General features: G+C 30.5%; 2 protein-coding genes, 1 long non-coding RNA gene and 3 pseudogenes across 4 annotated transcripts in view; 1 reads left to right on the top strand and 5 right to left on the bottom strand.

Annotated features, from left to right (window-relative positions):
- The window catches only part of LOC107063307 (uncharacterized), a 9,581-nt gene extending 5,291 nt beyond the window's left edge, over positions 1-4,290 (bottom strand). Inside the window, exons 1-2 of one of the 2 annotated variants that reach the window (XR_001475195.1) lie at positions 4,169-4,290; positions 714-803 (exon numbers count right to left, since the gene is read on the bottom strand). This is a non-coding gene — a long non-coding RNA (uncharacterized lncRNA). Of the gene's footprint in view, positions 1-713; positions 804-2,467; positions 2,673-4,168 lie in introns of those variants that run through there. The other variant, XR_001475194.1, reaches the window with a different exon arrangement.
- Positions 813-1,800, top strand: LOC102580237 (vesicle-associated protein 1-2-like; annotated as a pseudogene).
- Positions 4,291-6,359: 2,069 nt separating the features above from the next.
- On the bottom strand, positions 6,360-6,936 carry LOC107063311 (putative UPF0481 protein At3g02645). The gene has a single exon (XM_015315007.1). The coding sequence runs from the start codon at positions 6,927-6,929 to the stop codon at positions 6,360-6,362; it is 570 nt and encodes a 189-aa protein (XP_015170493.1). The 5' UTR covers positions 6,930-6,936.
- A 62-nt stretch (positions 6,937-6,998) lies between these two features.
- LOC107063310 (UPF0481 protein At3g47200-like) lies at positions 6,999-8,088 on the bottom strand. The gene is made up of 2 exons (XM_015315006.1): positions 8,017-8,088; positions 6,999-7,677 (listed from the first exon to the last, which is right to left on the bottom strand). The coding sequence occupies exons 1-2, from the start codon at positions 8,086-8,088 to the stop codon at positions 7,033-7,035; spliced, it is 717 nt and encodes a 238-aa protein (XP_015170492.1). The 3' UTR covers positions 6,999-7,032.
- A 3,725-nt stretch (positions 8,089-11,813) lies between these two features.
- LOC102579907 (putative UPF0481 protein At3g02645) lies at positions 11,814-13,660 on the bottom strand (annotated as a pseudogene).
- A 4,433-nt stretch (positions 13,661-18,093) lies between these two features.
- On the bottom strand, positions 18,094-19,769 carry LOC102579583 (UPF0481 protein At3g47200-like; annotated as a pseudogene).
- Between the last annotated feature and the right edge of the window lie 545 nt (positions 19,770-20,314).

Below are 20,314 nucleotides of genomic sequence, written 5' to 3'. Positions count from 1 at the left end.
CAGTCAGTAGTTTTGAGTCTCTCATCCATGTATATGTATGTATATGTAAATATTCTATTTTGAGACTCGAGTTGCCTTTTGGCATGTTATGCATCAGTTGGTGGTTTTATAACCTTTCATTGCATTGAGTTGTGTTGTTGAGTTAAGTTTCCGCTGAGTTAAGAAAGCCAGGCCAAGGGTTCGCTTGGGGCCAGCAATGGTCTCCGAGTGCCGGTCCCGCCTAGGGTGTAGGCTCGGGGCGTGACATATGTGCACAACCAAATCACACTATATTTTAGTGTTGATAAGAAATAAGATATATTGCATTCTATATTTTAGATTTCCTAGAGCATTGAACAACAAAATTAACTCAAACGCTTCAAAGTCCTTCAAAATATTGTTAGAGGGCTATCTTCTCTTTGGAGAATCCCTTGCTATGCTCGGCTATGAAACCTAAAAGCTAACTCACAACTCACAACTCATAAAGTAGGTTTTTAAGTACTCTTTTCTCATATATCCATTAAGCTTATCCTACTCATGAGAATACAGAACTAGGATCATAAAAAAAATAATGAGAATAACTTATAAAACAAAATGAGTCCACGTAGAACCTTGATGTTCATGTCTATCAATTGAAATCAAATGCAGTTTGTGGTCAAAAAGAATATCCGAACTTGATGTATTTTCATAATAGTAATTAACAATATAAGGGCATCGTTTCTTTGGATTCTTACACTTTTGACCCAGTTCATATAATTGATAGCTTCAAGTAGATGCTTGTTAGTGATTGATCGCACTGGGATATATTCAATCAGCTCCTTATCCTGCATAATAGATGTCCCAAGATTCAATGAGCACCTGTCAATCAATAAACCTAGTGTAATCACACAAGTAGAGTCTAGAGAGTGTGGTGATGTTAGAGTGCAACAATGATATTAGGAAGAACAAGTCTGATAATTATGTTACTTTCAAGGAAAAGACAATAAATCCAAAGAAATATTATGTAAAGCCCAACACTGGAATTTTCATGCCTCAGTCTTCCAACGACATCATAATTACAATGCAATGGCATAAAGACGCTCTACTATACATGCAATGCAAGGATAAATTCCTGCTTCAAAGTGTTGTTGCAGGCCCTTGAACTACTGCAAAGTACATTACTCCCGAGATGTTCCATAAGGAGTCGGGGAATTATGTGGAGGACTGCAAGTTGAAAGTTGTTTATGTTCCTCCTCAAGTGCCACTACATGTAAGGCAGGGGTCCGAGGAAGGTTCTTCTCCTACGGCTTTAGTATTCAAAATTTGAACTGTAAATATATCGGAGCATAATAATATATCAAGGTCGTATAATGAGCAACAAGACAACTCGTTGGAGACAAAGGCACTAATTTCAAAGCTGACAGATGAGAAAATTTTTGTTATGCAGCAAAATGAAAAGCTTCAGCAAGAATTGGAACTCTTGAGATGGGGGGGAACATAACAGCAGTCGTGGTGGTACCCCATCTATATATGTTCTCACCATTGCAATTCTGGAAATCCTTTTGGCCTATATTCTCAAAACATATATCCGTAGCCCAAATACTGATAGCACATGCATATATTGTCCCCCTCCCCCAACTCGAACATACCACCAAAAACCTTTCCGTTTCCTCTTCATAATAACCAGCAAAGAAAAGTTCTTCTCCGTCTGTATTGTTTTCAGTTTGGGGGAGAGCCGAGACAGACACAGGTAGCTGCGATTATGATAAGCTAGATAATAAAAACAGACACAATTCAATGGTCGAATGCTGCCCTTTTTTATATCTATATAAGGCTATCCCTTGCTCTATATTCATTAGTCTATCTGACTACATATAACATTCCATAACTGCAGTTCGAAAAATAAGTCCATATATTCTCTGTGTTATCTTCAATTTCTATTTCCCAAGATAAAACGTCTAACACTTAAAAGCTGTTACATTTCATCTTAAACTTAAAGTAAGGTGTTTTATGTTGTTTGTGTTATGATATCACAAGAAAGAGTTGGAGAGAATTAAAGATCAAGGGTCTTCTTAAGAAAAGAAACATCAAAGGCATTTATAGTTATATCAAAAGACTCGTTCTCTTTGAGTAATTCTATGGAAATCCTTACAAATTCTTGCTATATTCTCAATGCTCCAGTTGTTTAAAAAATTTCAGAACCTTGAGTCAATTAGTTGTCTGGTTGACTTAAATGTGTGCAAGTTAGTTTCATTAGTTTTTTAATGGCCTTGTGCTTGAAGCAATCATCATATGAACAACTGGTTTGACATCCTCTTTTTTGAAACTTGAGATGACAACATTAGTTTATTGATCAAGTGTATTTCCTAAGTTATGAATACAGCCAAGTGTTGAATAATATTGATAAGTAATTATAGTAGATTGATTTTATTGTCATGATGAATTACTTAGATTCCAACAAAAAAAAGATAAGAATTTTCAAAAACAAAAACACACTAGTGGCACTCACTTGTCCCTTGGCAATGCCTTCTTAATTTCTTGTCTTCCTCTGTTTCCTGATATCTTTTTCAGTCATTTATCTGAGTTCCTGGTACTCCAATAACTCTTTTGGAAGTTTTTCAGTTTCTTCCTCCTCATATTCCTCTTTACCACACTCATCCTCTTCTTGTTCTTCACCTTCCTCGTCATATTCATCCAAATATTTATACTCCTAAATGAACACAACGAAATTGTCATAGCAAAATAAAAGATGAAGGCTCTGAAAAATCGTGGAGATCATAAATTACATCTCTTTCATATTCGCACATAGTTGTTCTGGAGCAGCAAACCAAATTCTCAATGATAATCTTCAATTGCTAAAGTGGTGCAGAGAACTAGTAAGCTTTGGTCCTACCATTAATTCTTTTATACATGACAAGATTATTATACCATATAAATGGACACTAGATCCGTATCTTCACTTAATAAAATTAAAACGAAGGAAATGAATTAGACCAAACCTCGCAAGATTTCCCAAAAAACAAAAAGTAGTTTCTTCTTATAAGAGATTTTATTTGGTTAAAATTTATCAATTAAGATGTGATCTCTACTTTAAAAGTTTTCCAAATATACACTAGTTATTTTTAGATTTCAATCATAAATGCATAAACTATCAATAAACCAACTATGAAACTAGTTATTTTTTCCTACAAATGTGTATATTTTAACCATGAAAAAACATGTAATCTTATACTCTTTCATAGCACACATGAACATGTAATTTTAACCATGAAGAAACATGATTCTTGAACAAGGAACATTAATTATCGCCATACGTAATAAAGGAAGACAATTTGATAATGTTACTGCTAAATGGAAGTGCTCATAAGCTTGCAAGCAATAAAAAGATACAGAGACAAGAAAAAGTATATAGCAATAAGAAAGGCTAGAAAATAAGAGTTCACTAATGTAGTTAAAACACTAGGTTAGATCCTTAAATAATTCTTTGACCTCATATTGTGAATTTCGAATCTATTAGCGTATATAATCTCATATATAACTTTTCTTTAACTTCTACTGATTAAATAACAGTTTGTGGACTAATTTTATTTCTAAAATCATATCCTAATTACCTCTGTTAAAACACAATCAGAAATGAATAAACGGTCCAAATTACCTCTATTAATTTTTGTTGTTTTTCCCATTCAACAATTTTTTTTGTGGATAACCGCAACTTTTTTGAGCAAACTCCCACAATATTCTTGATAATGTTGAACCCCACCTCACTAAATTCATAGAGCTCAAATAAATCACTTACCAATATGTATAGATAACAATGCTATAACATGTATAGAACATATAATAACACTATAACTGCTAGAGTGCCGAATATTCAATAACAACATAAATCAAAAAATGAGTTGAGGAAATTGCAATTGTTTAATCTCTCTGAAACACTAAACATGTGCACCTACTTCAATATCAATATCATAATCTCAAAGATAACCCTAACTCATATAATAATTCTTTCTTGAAGAATAAAGATCTTAATAGCAAAGATAACCCTAATTCAGGAATCAGTGCCATTAGAAAATAAGAAACATCATCTAAAATAATTTTAATATGGAATATCACTTTAATCCTCTTGAAAGATCAACGAGTAACAAAACTATGAGGCAAAAACATAAAATAGAAAGAAAAATTTGAGGTAGATATAAACAAATGATCTGACCGAAGAGAGAGATTCGAAGAGATCAATGGTGTACAGTCTGTACATAGCTCCAATCTCGACCATGAAATTTCTATGAGAAAGACCAGTTTCTCATAATTTTAGGGACCATATTTAGCCCCTTTGTTATAATATCGAGAATTAGGGACCAAAATAATATCTCGTCCCTGTAGATATACATTTAGGGACAAGATTTTTTATCCGTCACTAAATGTCGGTCTTAAATAATGTTTTTCCTTGTAGTACCTTTGAATGTGAATAAGTTTATATACGATACTTCCCCACCCAACTATTGAGAGTTCGGAAGTGAACTGCAGAAGACCGCAGAACTCCCATCCAGTTTGTGGACTAGCTTGTGAATTCGCTTGAAGGTATTTGGTCACGCTTCAAGAGGTAAATCTTGAATTAAATTTTAGAAAGTTTATGTGTTTTATTATAAACTATGTGTTGTCTATTATTTATGTAAGCAGTATGATTCTGATATGTTTCTGTTAAAAAATAAAAAAATATGCTTCTGTTGTGCATACAGTTTTCTAACATACTGCTCATACCTAACTACCATTACCATCACAATCACGAATCATCATATTTAATCACAACATTAGATATCGACAATCAAGGGCCAGTGAGATATTCCAAAAAAAAAAAAAGTGTCTTTGGCTTAGTGGGAAATTTCGAAAGCTTTAATACATCTTTGTCCTTTTTGATAATGGCAACTTTCATTTCCTCTTGCCTTGTCTAATCGTAATTCTTTTTTTCAGATTATTTGTTCTTACTTTTATGCCTATTGCTTCTCAGTGTCTATCTCCCATTTTCCAACTTGTATTCCGTTGTATTTCAAGGTTTTGATGATACTCCCAAACTGTATGTCTCTATGGTCGAATGGTGAATAATTGTATATCACGTCAGCAAATAATTTAACATATATGCGTGGGTGGATGATACGTGACATAAGAGGGATGTTTTTAAAATCCGTGTAATCAAATAGAGGGGTGTTTAAGGCTGTGAATAGTTGGGAGCCTAAAGTAATAATTCATACCAAGTTTAGAGGTATTTTCAATACATATTTCAAATTTTAATTAATTAAATATCAAATAGTAATCATATCGTATTCTCTATCTTTTTGCTATATGCTTGTTAGACTTAAGTGACTGTGGCTCTACCACATACCAAGGACATATGTAAATGGGACGGTTTGGTCTGTTATATTTTAAAAACTACACCATCCCAATATTTCGGGTATTATATAATGTATAACCAAAGTTAAATTTTTTAAAACCATCCCAATCATATCAGTTCTCTTCGGTATCGGTACGGTTTGGTTAATTTTTGTGTTTTTTTTTACTTTTATAATATCACCTCAAAATATACTACTATTAAAATATTTCTGTCACAAATATGTTCTTGAAGAAGCACTTTAATTCTTCACCAAGAAAACAAGAACGTAAACCCTTGTTACCGTATTGATTAATCTTAAACATTTAATAGGAGTGTTTGGTATTGTTCGATAGAGTATCTATTATAATATCTTTTAATTTTAAACCTAATTAAGTAAAGGCTAATTAAAGAGCAAAGACCCAAAATCTTGTAGTCACTAGAGGCTTAGGACCTAAGTTTTATTTATATTTGAAAAAATATTATAAAATATATTTATATATTAAATTTAACATATTGTTAATATATAAAATATATTTACATATTATTCGGTTCGGTTCGGAAATTATTCGGTTTTTTTCATAAATTAAAAAGACCATCCCAATTGTTCGGGACGGTTATATACTTAAATAAAAGTTCATGATTTTATTGAAAAAAATAACATAAATCGGTTTGATTCGATCTGTTCGATCGATTTTTCATATTCTTTTTACGCCCCTACCAACAATAACAGAACTTACTTAGCAAAGAATATAGATATAGGGAAGTTAACATTTTTGAAGAGAGGAGGAAAACGAGAAGTCCTTTATATATTTTGCAATTTGTTTTGATACACTTATTTTTCTGGTTTTGATTGCCGAGTGATATATTTCGATAGAAAACTACCTGAAAAATGTTCAACTAAAAATAATTAATTACTATTAAAATAAACTAAGAGAAACATAATTAATAAACCTCAAAACTAATAGAAACTTGAAATAATTAAACTGATGGATTAGCATTCAACAACAAATTAAACCCAATACATGAATTGAGACAATTACTTGTTACTTTTAAAGGCACTTGTGATAGCTAGAATAGTCTGTATAGTTGTGAGTAGGAGGAGTATGATGGCTGTCATAGTTGAAGCTCCTACCCAAGGACTACTAAAATAATTATGCTTCAAATTTGCCTTCATTCTGTTCCATGGTTTTTCACTATATTCAATTGCTTGTCTGAATTCCAGATCGTAGTAGAAGTTGGGATACGTCGGGACGACCCCATTTCTGATTTTGTTGAAGAGGCTAGCCACGCTTTTGTCATTTGCGATACAGTTCACTATGATTCCTTTCTGGCGAAGCAAATTCACATCTTTGTCTGAGTCGATAAGATGATCCATGAAAATTGCATAATCACTGAAATATGAAGGATGTACATTTGATTGTTGCTCATAAGCAATGAGATTTCGTAGGAGGGTTTCTGTACCATGTTCGACTCGAAAACAAGGAATTCTCATCAATCCATTATCGAATTTTATATCCAATAATTTTGTGGTATCAGAGCTGACGTCTGCAAAGCTAACTCCAGCTTCGGAAAGCTCTGTTGCATTTTGCATGACCTTATGAAACATTATTTGATGGTCTACATTTTTCGTTGGATTCCCATCACATAACAATGTGTACTAGATGAAGTAAATGTTTGATATCTCCTGTGATACTTCCTATCAGTCTAAATTATGCACGAAATATTTTTAGCGTGTCTACGAAACGGGTAAACGCATTATTCACCAGTACTGCTAGTGGTGATTCATAATCTTTTTTTGTCAAGTGATAAAGTTGGTCGAGGACAAAGAAAGGAAGTTGATTTTCTAATAACATCAAGTCTCGGAATATGTAACTTGCATCATTAGTAATGATAATCATGTCTTTTTCTTTTGGAAGCTGCTCTACTTCACACCAACGCTCTCGAATAAACTCAACCACAAAACAGCCATCAAGCAACAACATTTGGCAAAATTCATGACTAATATCTTCTATATCTTCATAACACTTGAGTGCTTTCTCCTTCAGTATCTGCAATTCACTGGTGCAAAATTCCACATCAAGCCCCTCTTTTCGTTGAAGAAATCGCCGTAGGTACAATAGTTTGTACTTTTCCATTGGACGAAGTTGAGGATTTTTCCTATGGTAAGGACCAATAGAGACCATCTTTGGTGTGTAAGCATCTGGATTTGATTCACGTAGCCGCACATTTACTTTGAATATGCTATTCGATTTAAAAGATGATTTGTCCAAATCCTCAAACATTTTATCAAAGATTTGATTTACACGTTTCTTTGTTTGTGACCCTGATGGATCTTCATCATTTGTTTCCTTGATCTACATTTAAAGAAGTTGTGCATATATACCTCATCGTTTAACAAATTATCTATACTTACCTTTTTTGTTAACAAGACGATTTTTTTTTTAAAAAAAAAAAACTTAAAACTGCTTTTTTTAATTATAAAATGTCAACAAGACTTTATAAACTTACTTCACCCGACCTATTTTCTTTACCCCTCCAAACCCGACTCAAATTAAAAAAAAAATCCATAGTTAGTGAATATGTTAGGATCATGAAGTAGACCTAAAATCACAATAGTCTAAAAAATTCTATATTTAATTGCCAAAAGAAAAGTGGGTTAATGAAATAAAAAAACTAAATTGATAGAGAGATACCTCATCTTTTTCAGTTTGAAGAAGCAGTGGAGTTTGGTTATCTATTGAGGTAATCTCAATGGAGTGTGCCATCCCTCTTTCTTCAATTCTAATTCCTACAAAAAAAAACATTCTTTTTAATTTCAATAAAAACTACGAAAATGTCAATAGAATTTCTTCTAACAACAATTTTCATGTCAAATACGTGAAAATCAAGCCATTAAAAATTTTATTGTCTAAAACATGTTTAATAGGAACATTTTATACATAATACAAGTATTCAATAGGTATAATATTTAGTATAAGTAATTAAATGAAAAACACAGGACAAATTTAAAGGGCATTTTCTTGTTGCCCTTACTAGTAGTCATTGGACTATATATATTCTTGTAGTTTCTTGTTCTTCGATTTTTAAAGCTATTTATGATTTCATATAGTTTAATGATAATATTATTTTACTGTAATACTATTTTGCTATACTATCGAAAATAGCCTCTTTATCTCAGGCAAGGTCTGTGTACACTCTATCCTCCCAGACTCCACTTTGTGGAACTACGTATGTTATGTTGTTGTTGTTATGTAAGAGTCAGAAGTAGAAGTTAGAACACGATACCAAGTATACTTTCGTAGAATTTTAATTTGATAAAAACTCTCTAAACGCTTTTACAAATTAAAGAAGTGATGAATCAAGGAGATATGAAAGACGAAAATAATAAAGTTCTATTCCATTATTTTATAGTAATGTATAAATATGGAGTTAAACGAAGATAAACAAATTAAAACGGAGGAGCTCAAAAATTGAGTCTACTAAAATTAAGTATCCATCAAATAAGAGAAATTTAAATCATATTAAAAGAAAGATATCAAATATCTTGCAGCTTACTATACTCAAATTGATAGAATACCTTGTAACTCAATAGTTAAGAACTAATTTGGTTCCAATATGAGTAGCATATTAGTAGGTTTTGGAGATGGAACTTTAGGTACAATTGAGACAATTACTATATACTTAACGACATTTATCTAGAATGCTGGTTACTAAATACCTATATTATATTATTGCCACTAAATATAATATAGTATTATCACAAAATTATTTATTTGTTATAGTGTATTGGATGGAATGTTGTATAAGACATTTAAAAATTACCTGATTCAAAATGGACTAGTTGGAGTGTACTTGAGTTTCTTCTTAAATTCTTTTGCTCTGCTTAACTTTTATGAAGATGAAGGAATATGAGAGATGGTGAATATAAAATTCTTATATGGGTATACTATATATAGATTAATTTTTCTTTAATTTGTGTAATTGCAAACCTACCTACATTACTAACATGAAATAGTGTGCATTTTGAGAAAAGTATCTTAGAATAAATTAAGCTTTAGTATCATAGAATAAAGTGTATATAGACATTACATTTAAGAAAACATATCATAGAATAACACTTTGAGTGTGTTGTTCAAGCCACTATTTATTCTAAAATTTGATATCAAGTATAATTGAAGAACTAACACTTTTAGGGTAAAACATATACATAGAATAACACTTTGAGTGTGTTGTTCAAGCCACTATTTATTCTAAAATTTGACATCAAGTATAACTGAAGAACAACACTTTTAAGGTGTGTTCAGTATGATGGAAGATTTGCTATTTTTTCTGAATAATATGTGATTTTCTTATTTATTTTTAATATTTGATAAATAAGTTGAATATAATATTCGTATAAAATTTGAGCAAGCACAATTAAGGTCGGCATGGGGTTAAGGATGTGAGGGTAGTGGGGATGAGGACTAGGGGTGTACATAGCCGGGTTGGTTCGGGTTTTTCAAATATCAAATTAAACCATTTGTGTCGGATTTTTAAATTTATAAACCAAACCAAACCAATAAAACTCGGGTTTTTCAACCTCAGGTTTTTTCGGGTTTTTCGGTTTTTCGGGTTGTTTCGGGTTTTTCCGGTAAAGTATTCATACAAACATATAATTTACTTGTACTTCAAATATTTCTTTAGTCCTACCAAAATACAACTATCTAAGATGTTTCTTAAAAATATAACACAATATGATATGATTAATGACACTAAAATATCCAACAAAAATCATAATAATGAAATCGCGTAAAACAAATATTGTAAATTAACAAGTCATAATGAAAATGATCATAATTTAAAAGTACTAAATCATGCTAAAATTAAGTTTAATAAGTATTAGTTACATGACTAAATATTAAAGGAAATTAAAATTAGATTATGTATTTTAATTGTCTAAACCAATGTAAAACTAAAGAACAAATATTCAATATTATTGTCATTCTTAGTGTTGAATTGATTTTCTTTTTTGTCATTAGTATTAATTTTGATTTTGATTTTAAGCTTTATTATAATTATAAACATCTGTGGACTATAATCTTTATTGGCCCATTCATAATTCTAAGTTTCAAACTTGAAGTAATATATTAAAAGAAAAAAACTATGAAAAAGTAAAAGAAATATGTAAAAATTATATAAAAGTAAATATTTTTATGTATAAAATAAAATTTTAAAATTATATATATAATGTCGGGCTGGTTTGGTCTCGGGTTGTTTTTTTTAGTTAAAACCAAACCAAGTCAAATCAAACCACTAGTCGGGTTTTTTTTCGGATTGACTCGGTTTGCGGTTTGGTTCGGTTTTCGGTTCGGTTTTGTACACCCCTAATGAGGAACTATGAGATTGGTACGTACATAGGCGTATTCAAAATTTTAATAGGTGCATTATTTTGAAAAGGACGATCTATGATATATTTTCTTAGATTGGAGAGAAGACACCATTTTGTGTAGTTGATTTTCCTCTTTAAGAATCTGATCCAAGAATTGACAATATGCTCCGTTTCACTATACTTGCCTTTGGGGGTGGGCATTCAGTATTCGATTTGGGATTTTTGAATTTTGTATTTGGTAATTCGATAATTAGTAGTTAAAAATAGATATCAACTATCAACTTTTTAAATTTTGGTTCGATAATTCAATTACCTTTAAATTAAACTTTGGTTTGGTATGGTATTTGGTAATACCCTATTGAAGTTACAGCCAATTCTATCACAACGTTAATACTATTTATCCAATTATTTCTATTGTTTTATGTGGAGGCACAATATAATAGAAGATTAAAAGTAAGAAGGTATTAAAAAAATATATACACAACTAACAAGTAAGAAGGCATAAAAAAAAAAATTACCTCCACTCGTTGTCCGGGCTTTTGAGTTATTTGTTCTTATTCTCACTCAAGTGATATAGGGAGGGAAGTTAACATTTTTGAAGAGGAAGAAAACATGATGGAGTTTTTGTGACTACATAAATGTAACTTAAAATATACTAATTATTATACAAATTTGATATGATTTGACTATTACTTCAAAATTCAATGAACTGTGACTGAATTTGATGCCAAAACTAGATTGACTCTTACTCAAATTTTAGATTCAAACTCCCCTCGATATTCCTATTCTTTTGAGATATGACCATCGAAAATGAAGTTCATTTGTAGCAAATCAACTTTTTGAACGTCTAAACCCAAAATTCGATCTTCTTTTATCCTCCATTGTTCAGATCAGTTACAACTTACAACAACCAAAAAGGGAAAACAAGCTAAAAGCTGTATGCATTTTGCAATTTTTCTAAATTGCAAAATATATTTTGATAAAAAGTAACTACGTTTGGGGCTCAAAAAAAAATCAACTACAAATATAGGAATCAAAGGATTTATGACAAAAAGTTATCTATTATTTAGACAATTCATTTTGTAATTCAGTTATAATTAATTCCTTAATTAAGACATACAATTAGTAATCCCCAAGATTGATAGATACTTGAAATAAACAAATTAACATTTAGCTATACAAAATAGAATTAATGAAAAACTCATAAGAAAATTACATGAATGGAGTTGTGAGGAAACACTAGAATTATTACTTACTTAAAGGCACTTATGATAGCTAGAATAGTCTGTATAGTTGTGAGTATGAGGAGTATGATGACTGTCATAGTTGAAGCTCCTACCCAAGGACTACTAAAATAATTGTGCTTCAAACTTGCCTTCATTCTGTTCCATGGTTTTTCATCACAATGTTTAACTGCTTTTGTGAATACTTCTTTGTAATAGAAGTTGGAATAAACTGTGACCCCGTTTCCCATTTTGTTGAAGAGGCTAGCCACTTCTTTGTCCTCTCCTATCCAGTTTGCTATGATTCCTTTATGGCGAAGCAAACTCACATCTTTATCTGTGTCGATCAATTGATCCATAAAAATTGCATAATCACTGAAATATAAATATTGTAAATCAATTGATTGTTGCTCATAAGCAATGAGATTTCGCAGGAGGGTTTCGGTACCATCTACCACGTCAAGAGACGGTATTGTCATCAATCCATTCTCAAACTTTATATCAAATAAACTTGTCGTCTGATTGAACTTTGCAAATCTAACTCCAGCTTCAGAAAGCTCTGTTGCATTTGGCATGACCTTATTCCACTTGGTGTCATTGTCGTTTGACGATTTCTCGAAATTCCTCGGACATGAAACAGTGTGTACTAATTGAAGTAAATGTTTCATATCACGTTCAAATAGAAATAAATTCATCAGACACGAAACACCGGTTACTGACATATATCCCAAGTTAACAACATGGCTAAACAAAGTGATCGCCAGTTCTTCCAATTGTAATTCATCATGTTTCGCTGTCCAGGAATGAAGCTGGTCGAGGATAAAGAAAGGAAGTTGGTTTTCTAGTAACAACAAGTCCCGAAGTATTTGATTATATTTGTAATCAACAAAATTGATAATTTTGTCTTCTCCTTCTTCTGCATATTTTTCAGAACACTCACGAATAAATTCAACCACAAAACAACCATCAAGCAACAACATCTTGCAAAATTCATGACGATTATCAGTATCGAGGCCTTCTATATCGTCGTAACATTTTAGTGCTTCCTCCTTCAGTTCCTCCAATTTACCGATCCAATATTTCACATCGAACCCCTCTCTTCGTTTCAGAAACCGTCGTAGGTATAATAATTTGTACTTTTCCATTGGACGAAGTTGAGGATTTTTCCTATGGTAAGGACCAATAGAGACCATCTTCGGTGTATAAGCATCTGGATTTGATTCACGTAGCCGCACATTTACTTTGAATATGGTACACGATTTAAAAGATGATTTGTCCAAATCCTCAAACATTTTAGCAAAAATTTGATTTATACATTTCTTTGTTTGCGACTCTGATGGATCATTTGTTTCCTTTTTGTCGCTTAATTGATGCATTTTCCTTCCTTTTTCTATCTGTAATGGAAGGGCGTAAGAAATTTTGAAATGTTTATTAAAAGCACTATTTTCTTAACAATATTCTTCATAGTTTAATAAATTATGCATATTTACCTTTTTTTGTTAACAATATAAATTAAAAATAATAGCGTCAAACTGTTTTTTCGTTAGCGAATATGTTAGGATTGTGAGGTAGACCTAAAATTAAAGAGTATCAAAAATTCTATATTTAATTGCCAAAAGAAAAGTGGGCTAATGAAATAAAAAAAAGCAATAAATATCATAAAATACTTATGATACCTCATTTTTCAGTTTGAAGAGGCAGTGGAATTTGATTATCTATTGAGGTACTCTCAATGGAGCGTGTCATCCCTTTTTCTTCAACTCTAATTCCCAACTGACACATTCTTTGTAATTTCAATTTCTAAATATCACGGCTATTATTTTATTATTAATTCAAAAGCAATATATTCATTGCAGAATTTGATTTGAAATGGAAAAAAATAAAAAACAAAGCAATAAATATCATAAAATAATGAAATCGAATTTTAAAAATAAAAATCAGAAAGGATACACTTATTAAATTAATTGAAAACGCTCTTAAAAATCGACGAAATTTCTTTTGAAGAAAAGAACCAAAAAAACTACAAAAAATATCAAGTGAATTTCTTCTAACAACTATTTTTATGTAAAATGCGTGAGAATCAAATGTTTAAAAACTATATCGTCAAAAACATAAGGTGGACACTGTGTAATTAATTCAAGTAATCAATAGGTATAATCTACAAGGTGGATATTGTGTAATTACATCTTCCTCGTTAATTAAAGGCTTCATAAAGTAACTATCAAATTAAATATGAATTGACAATTAATTTTAAAAAAATAACAATGACCAAGAATCTTATAAATAAAAAATAATTATTCATCTGAGTCGATCATGTTCTTCAATTTGAGGTCACAATAATAAAATTAATTGATAGTGTTTAGCATAGACGAGAAAGTGAACAAAATTACCTCTTTGGTTTGGCTGTTTCTTCTTTTGTTCTACTCAACTCTTGCTTCTCCTGGATTATTCATTGCTATGAAGTATCTATTAAATAGAGAAAAGAAATACAGATAATTAAAGATACTATCTAGATACGTGTAGGGTAGGGGGTGTTAATGTTAGGTTCGATCGATTATTTTATAAAATTTGAATCATATCAATTTTTGATTATTTTGCTTTATATCATTAAAATTAAACGTTTGAATTCTCGTTGATACCGATATGGTTTAGTTATTTTTTTTTGTTAAAACGTTATAGTAAGAAGGTGTGGAGGACACAAATTAGGGTAAAAAGTTAGTAGGTAGGAGTGCGACCATATATACTAGTAAGGACTGCATTTTCTTGTTGTCGTTACTAGTAGTCGTAGGACTATTCTTATTCTTCGCTTTCTATAATATGGTTTCATATAGTTTAATTACAGTACTATTTTACCGTAGTACTGTTCTGCTATACTATTTGTTATTTTCTTACTATCTAGTATTGTCTCTTGTACTTAATTTCATTACCTTTTTTTTTCTAAATTATTTTTATCTTGAACCGAAGATTTATCGAAAATAACCTCTTTATCTCAACTTTGAAGTAGAGGCAAGCTAGGTTTGTGTACACTCTACCCTCCCAAACCCCATATGTTGTGTTGTTGTTATGTAAGAGTCACAAGTAGAAGCTAGAACACAATATTAAGTATACTTTCGTAAAATTTTAATAAAAACTCTCTAAACGCTTCTACAATTTAAAAGTGATGAATCAAAGGAATACGAAAGACGACAATATAGAGATCCATTTCAAGAACTGGGTCAATTAATTAAAACTAAGTATCTAATAAAAAAAATTAAATCATATGAAAAGAAAGATATCTAATATCTAGTAGCTTATACCTATCAAGTTAATTAATAGAATACCTTGTAATTCAAGATGTTATAACTAATTTAATTTCAATATGATTAGTAGCATATTAATAGGTTTAGGAGGTGGGACTTTATGAATAAATTAATTTTCTATTGACTTGTAGTCATTTTCATCACCCCAGATCAGAGACAAAATATTTAATATTTTATTATTTCCAAATTTAGTATATAAAATATATTTTATATATAAATTTATTCAATTCAACACTTTACTTTGTGGCGTTTTAATACAAAAATGCTCTTGGCCGACAAAAAAATTTTTTTTTTGAAAAATCCATTGACCCAAGTCAATGACTATATATATTCCACGATATTTCACTTTTAAGTACGAAAAAAGAAAGTTATGTGTAAAATTAATATTACGAAAGTAGGGTAGTTGAGTAGGTGCATTAATATCACAACAAAGTAAAAATATATTATTTAATTAAGCTCCAAGACTATTTTAATTTATTTCTAGGTCTCCTGGGTAAATTAATTATATAGTACATGAGCAGAAAAAGGACGATAAAAGGCATTTACTTGGTCAATATTTAACACTTACATGTAACTTGCCTTCTCTTTTAGAAACAAATATGGTACTTTATTCACAAATTTAATAATTTTCTCATTAAATTAAGTTTCACATGTTTTTTTGATAAACACTATTTACAAGTTGTTTAATTACCGTTACTCCTACCGACTTATATAAGTTGTCATGATTATCAAGAATAAGTATTCAAACTTGTTATTTTATCAAAATCAAGATTAAATTAATTATTTTGGTCCCATTTAACCCTTTAATATTTTATATTCTTAAAATAAGATTAAGTTAGTTGTCCTTGTGAAAATATCCATATATAGTTAATAACATTATTTTTATTTTCCTATTGTTAGGTAACAATGTCTTTTATATCACCCCAAAATGAACTACGTTACGAAAAAAAGGAGATATATACGATGCAATGCATAGTTATAAATACAATGACTAATATAGAACGGAAGGAATAGCATTATAACTCTAAGACGGCTTAGAATTAAGTGGTCAACCGAATATAAAAGCTTCCCTTTTCACTTTATATCAATATCTAGTTTTATTGTTCATTTTTTGATAGATAATTAGATAGTTACTATCTTCGTCTCATATTAGATGGACACTTTCTATTTTACATAATAATTAAAAAATTATTAATAGATTGATTAACTTTACTATTTCGCCCTTTGTTCATATTAATTAGCCTATTGAAAAAATAAATTATGAATCTTCAAAATTTCTTTAAATATCCAAAGACCATAATAACAGTAGGGATAAAATGAGAAAAAATTAATTAATTCTATCCTGATTTAATAAATGATAATGTGAGATAAATATTTTTAATAAGATGCCCATCTAATATGGGACGAAGGGAGTATTATAGTGTGTTATATTCCCAGATATTTTACTTTCAGGGCAAATAGAAAGTTAGGTGCAAAATTTAATTTTCAAGCTGTCCACCATTAATAATTTATTGCTACATACAGTTCATGCCTATGTCTAGAATTCATTCATAAATAATACAAAAGAAAGAAGCACGTTTTTTAAATGCTTACTTCCTCTTTGATATATTTCCCTTATTATATTTTATATATATATATATTAAACAAAAATGAATTATTTTACTTGTCTAGTTTAATATATCAATAGAGTTCTATCAATTTTCCTTATACTATTTTTAATGATTTTAAAGAAAGTGTCAAGTTAACATGAATCAAATAATATGAAATGGTGAAGAAAGCAATCACTTACGTTTCTACATTCTCACCAAACAACACTCTCCTTTAAATGCACTGTACCAATATTTATCAGTCTAATATTTAACAGGGTAGAACGATAAAAACTTGCTCATATTCAATATTTATATGAAGTCACTAAATAAATAATATGGCTTTACACATAATTTTTTAATATTTAACCATATTCGCTACTGCACTATCAACTATGAGCAAATACTCACCAACAAGAGTTGTGATGGAGTGATAAGTACTCGTTCATCTTTAACCAATAGATCTCAAGTTCGATCCAGGTATAGAGTGAACTTTATTAGCACATTGTGGACATGCTGATTATCAGATTGCAAATAGAACTGCAGCTAATTTAGCATAGAGCTCTCATGTCATTATAATAAAAATATCTTTTAGCGTCAATTATACATTAACATATATACACTGTTGGGATCGAAACAGCATAGTATTGGATGGAAGTTAATAAAGAAATTTTGAACAATGATAAATTATTATTTTTTTATAAAAAATATTCATAATATATTAAATTAATCTGATCAATTGACCTACATATATATGACTGACATAATATTAAAATAAATAAAACTATTAATCAATTAACCTACGTATGACTGGTCAATTTGTCTTCCTAAAGATAAAAACATTTATCCCATCAGGTCTACACCACCACAAAATTTAAATGTTTTTTTTTTCTGGAATAATGGGATAAGTACGTACAGGAAATATGTGTTATCCAATTAATTCAAGATAGGAGCACATATGTGCTCCTATCTTTAAATATGTGCTCCTATCTTTAATCAAACCCAAGGACTATTGAAGTAATTGTGCCACAAATTTGTGAAAATGCTTATCTTGTTTTGTAGTTTGGTGATTACTTTTTTTCTTAGATCTTTTTGTGCTGGCTTGGGTATATAATAGATAGAGTTACTCCATACATGTTGTTAGCGGAAGATGATGAGTATAGATACTTGAAATAAAGTAAATTAACATTGAACTATAAAACCCAATACACAAGGGGGACATGAAACACTCATAAACTCATCAACATGTACACATGCAAATTACATGCATGAAGTTGTGAGGAATAAACAATTACTACTTACTTAATCGAACCGTAAAAGCTAGAATAGTTTGTATAATTGTGAGTATGAAGAGTACGATGGCTGCCAATGTTGAAGCCCTTGCCCAAGGCTTATTAAAATAATTATGCATCACATATGCCCTTATTCTGTTCCGTGTTTTTTCACAATGTTGAATTGCTTTTAAGAACTCTTCATTGTAATAGAAGGTGGAATAAACACCGATCCCATCTCCGATTTTGTTGAAGAGGTTAGCCACTTCCTTGTCCTCTTTCATCCAGTTCTTTATGATTCCTTTCTGGCAAAGCAAATTCACATCTTTGTGAGTCGATAAGATGGTACATAAAAATTACAAAATCACTGACATATTTAGGTTGTACATCAGATGATTGTTGCTCATAAGCAATCAGATTTCGTAGGAAGGTTTCTGTATAATCATACACTACAAAAGAAGGGATTGTCATCAATCCATTCTCGAACTTTATTTCAAATAAACTTGTCATATTCCCAATACCAAAGCTAACTCCAGCATCGGAAAGCTCTGTTGCATTTGGCATGATCTTATGCCACATTCTGCCATCGTTCGACGTTTTCATGAAAACATGTGTACTGCATGGAGTAAATGTTTGATATTTGCTGCATTACATTCTGTCTCTATAAAGGATTCATGGATCATGTTTGGCAAGTCAATAAAAAAGGTCAACGGTTTATTCACCAGTACTGCCAATGGTAATTCATCATCTTGCTTTGTCATGTGATGGAGCTTTTTTAGGACAAAGAAAGGAAGTCGGTTTTCTAGTAACATCAAGTCTCGGTATATTTGATGACACATGAAACCAGCAATATTGATAATTTCTTCTTCTCCTTGTGGACATATTTGACAACGCTCTCGAATAAACTCAACCACAAAACAACCATCAAGCAACAACATTTTGCAAAATTCATGAATATCGAGGTCTTCTATATCGTCGTCATAACACTTTAGTGCTTCCTCCTTCATATCCTCCAACACTGTTATGCACCTTTGCACATCAAGCCCCTCTTTTCGTTGAAGAAACCGTTGTAGGTACAACAGTTTGTACTTTTCCATTGGACCAAGTTGATGATTATTCTTATGGTAAGGTCCAATAGAGACCATCTTTGGTCTATAAGCATCTGGATTTGATTCACGTAGCCACATGTTTACTTGGAGTACGGTACTCGATTTAATAGACGAATTGACTAAACCCGCAAACATTTTATCAAAGATTTGATTTACAAATATCTTTGTTTGTGACCCTAATGGATCTTGACCTTTTATTTCCACTATCTCGATTATATGATCCACTATCGTCCCTTCTTCTATCTGTTACGGAAGAGAGTAACAAATTTTAAAATTTTATTAGAAGCACTAACCAATAAGCAAACAATTACATATTCTTTTAATATGATTAACTTTGCAATCTTGGTTAGATATGCCTGTATTTAAGAAAAGTTGTGTATATATAACTTCATCGTTTAACAAATTATGCATATTTATCTTCTTTTTTTTGCTAACAAGAGTTTCAAAAATTCTATATTTAATTGCCAAAAGAAAGGTGGGCTAATGAAATAAAAAACTAATTGATATAGTTGTGAGAGAGATACCTCATCTTTTTCGGTTGGAAGTAGTGGAATTTGATTATCTATTGAGGTAATCTTGGAGCGTGTCATCCCTCTCTCTTCAACTCTAATTCCTACGAAAAGACATTCTTTTTAATATCAATTCCTAGATATTATGACTATTAGTAGTATTATTATCATTATTATTATTATTATTATTATCATTATTATTACCATTATTATCATTATTACAATCAGCATCATCATTATCATTATTATTATCATTATTATTATAATAATTCAAAGCAATATATTCATTGCAAAATTAGATTTTAAAATAAAAAAAACAAAGCAATAAAATACCGCAAAATACTGAAATGGAACTTTAATAATAAAAAGATCAAGAAGGATACACTTATTAATTAAATGGAAAATACATGTAATGACCCTAAAGGTCATTTTTGGAAATTTTCATAAAATGACCGTTTTACCCCTCCTGATAGTTGCCCCGAGTCCTAATTGTTGTATTTTCAAAGTTGGTTTGGAGGAAAATTGATGAAAAGTTGAGTTTTTGGAAAGTTGAGTTTTTAAGAGTTAAAGTTTGGTTAAAAGTGCTATTTCGAGTCATTTGGAGTTTCGAGACTCGAATCGGATTT

This window comes from Solanum tuberosum, unplaced genomic scaffold (genome assembly GCF_000226075.1).
Source record: "Solanum tuberosum cultivar DM 1-3 516 R44 unplaced genomic scaffold, SolTub_3.0 scf00330, whole genome shotgun sequence".
NCBI lineage: Eukaryota > Viridiplantae > Streptophyta > Magnoliopsida > Solanales > Solanaceae > Solanum > Solanum tuberosum.
The sequence above is the reverse complement of the archived record's forward strand: the minus strand, read 5'-3'. Positions and strand labels throughout refer to the sequence as shown.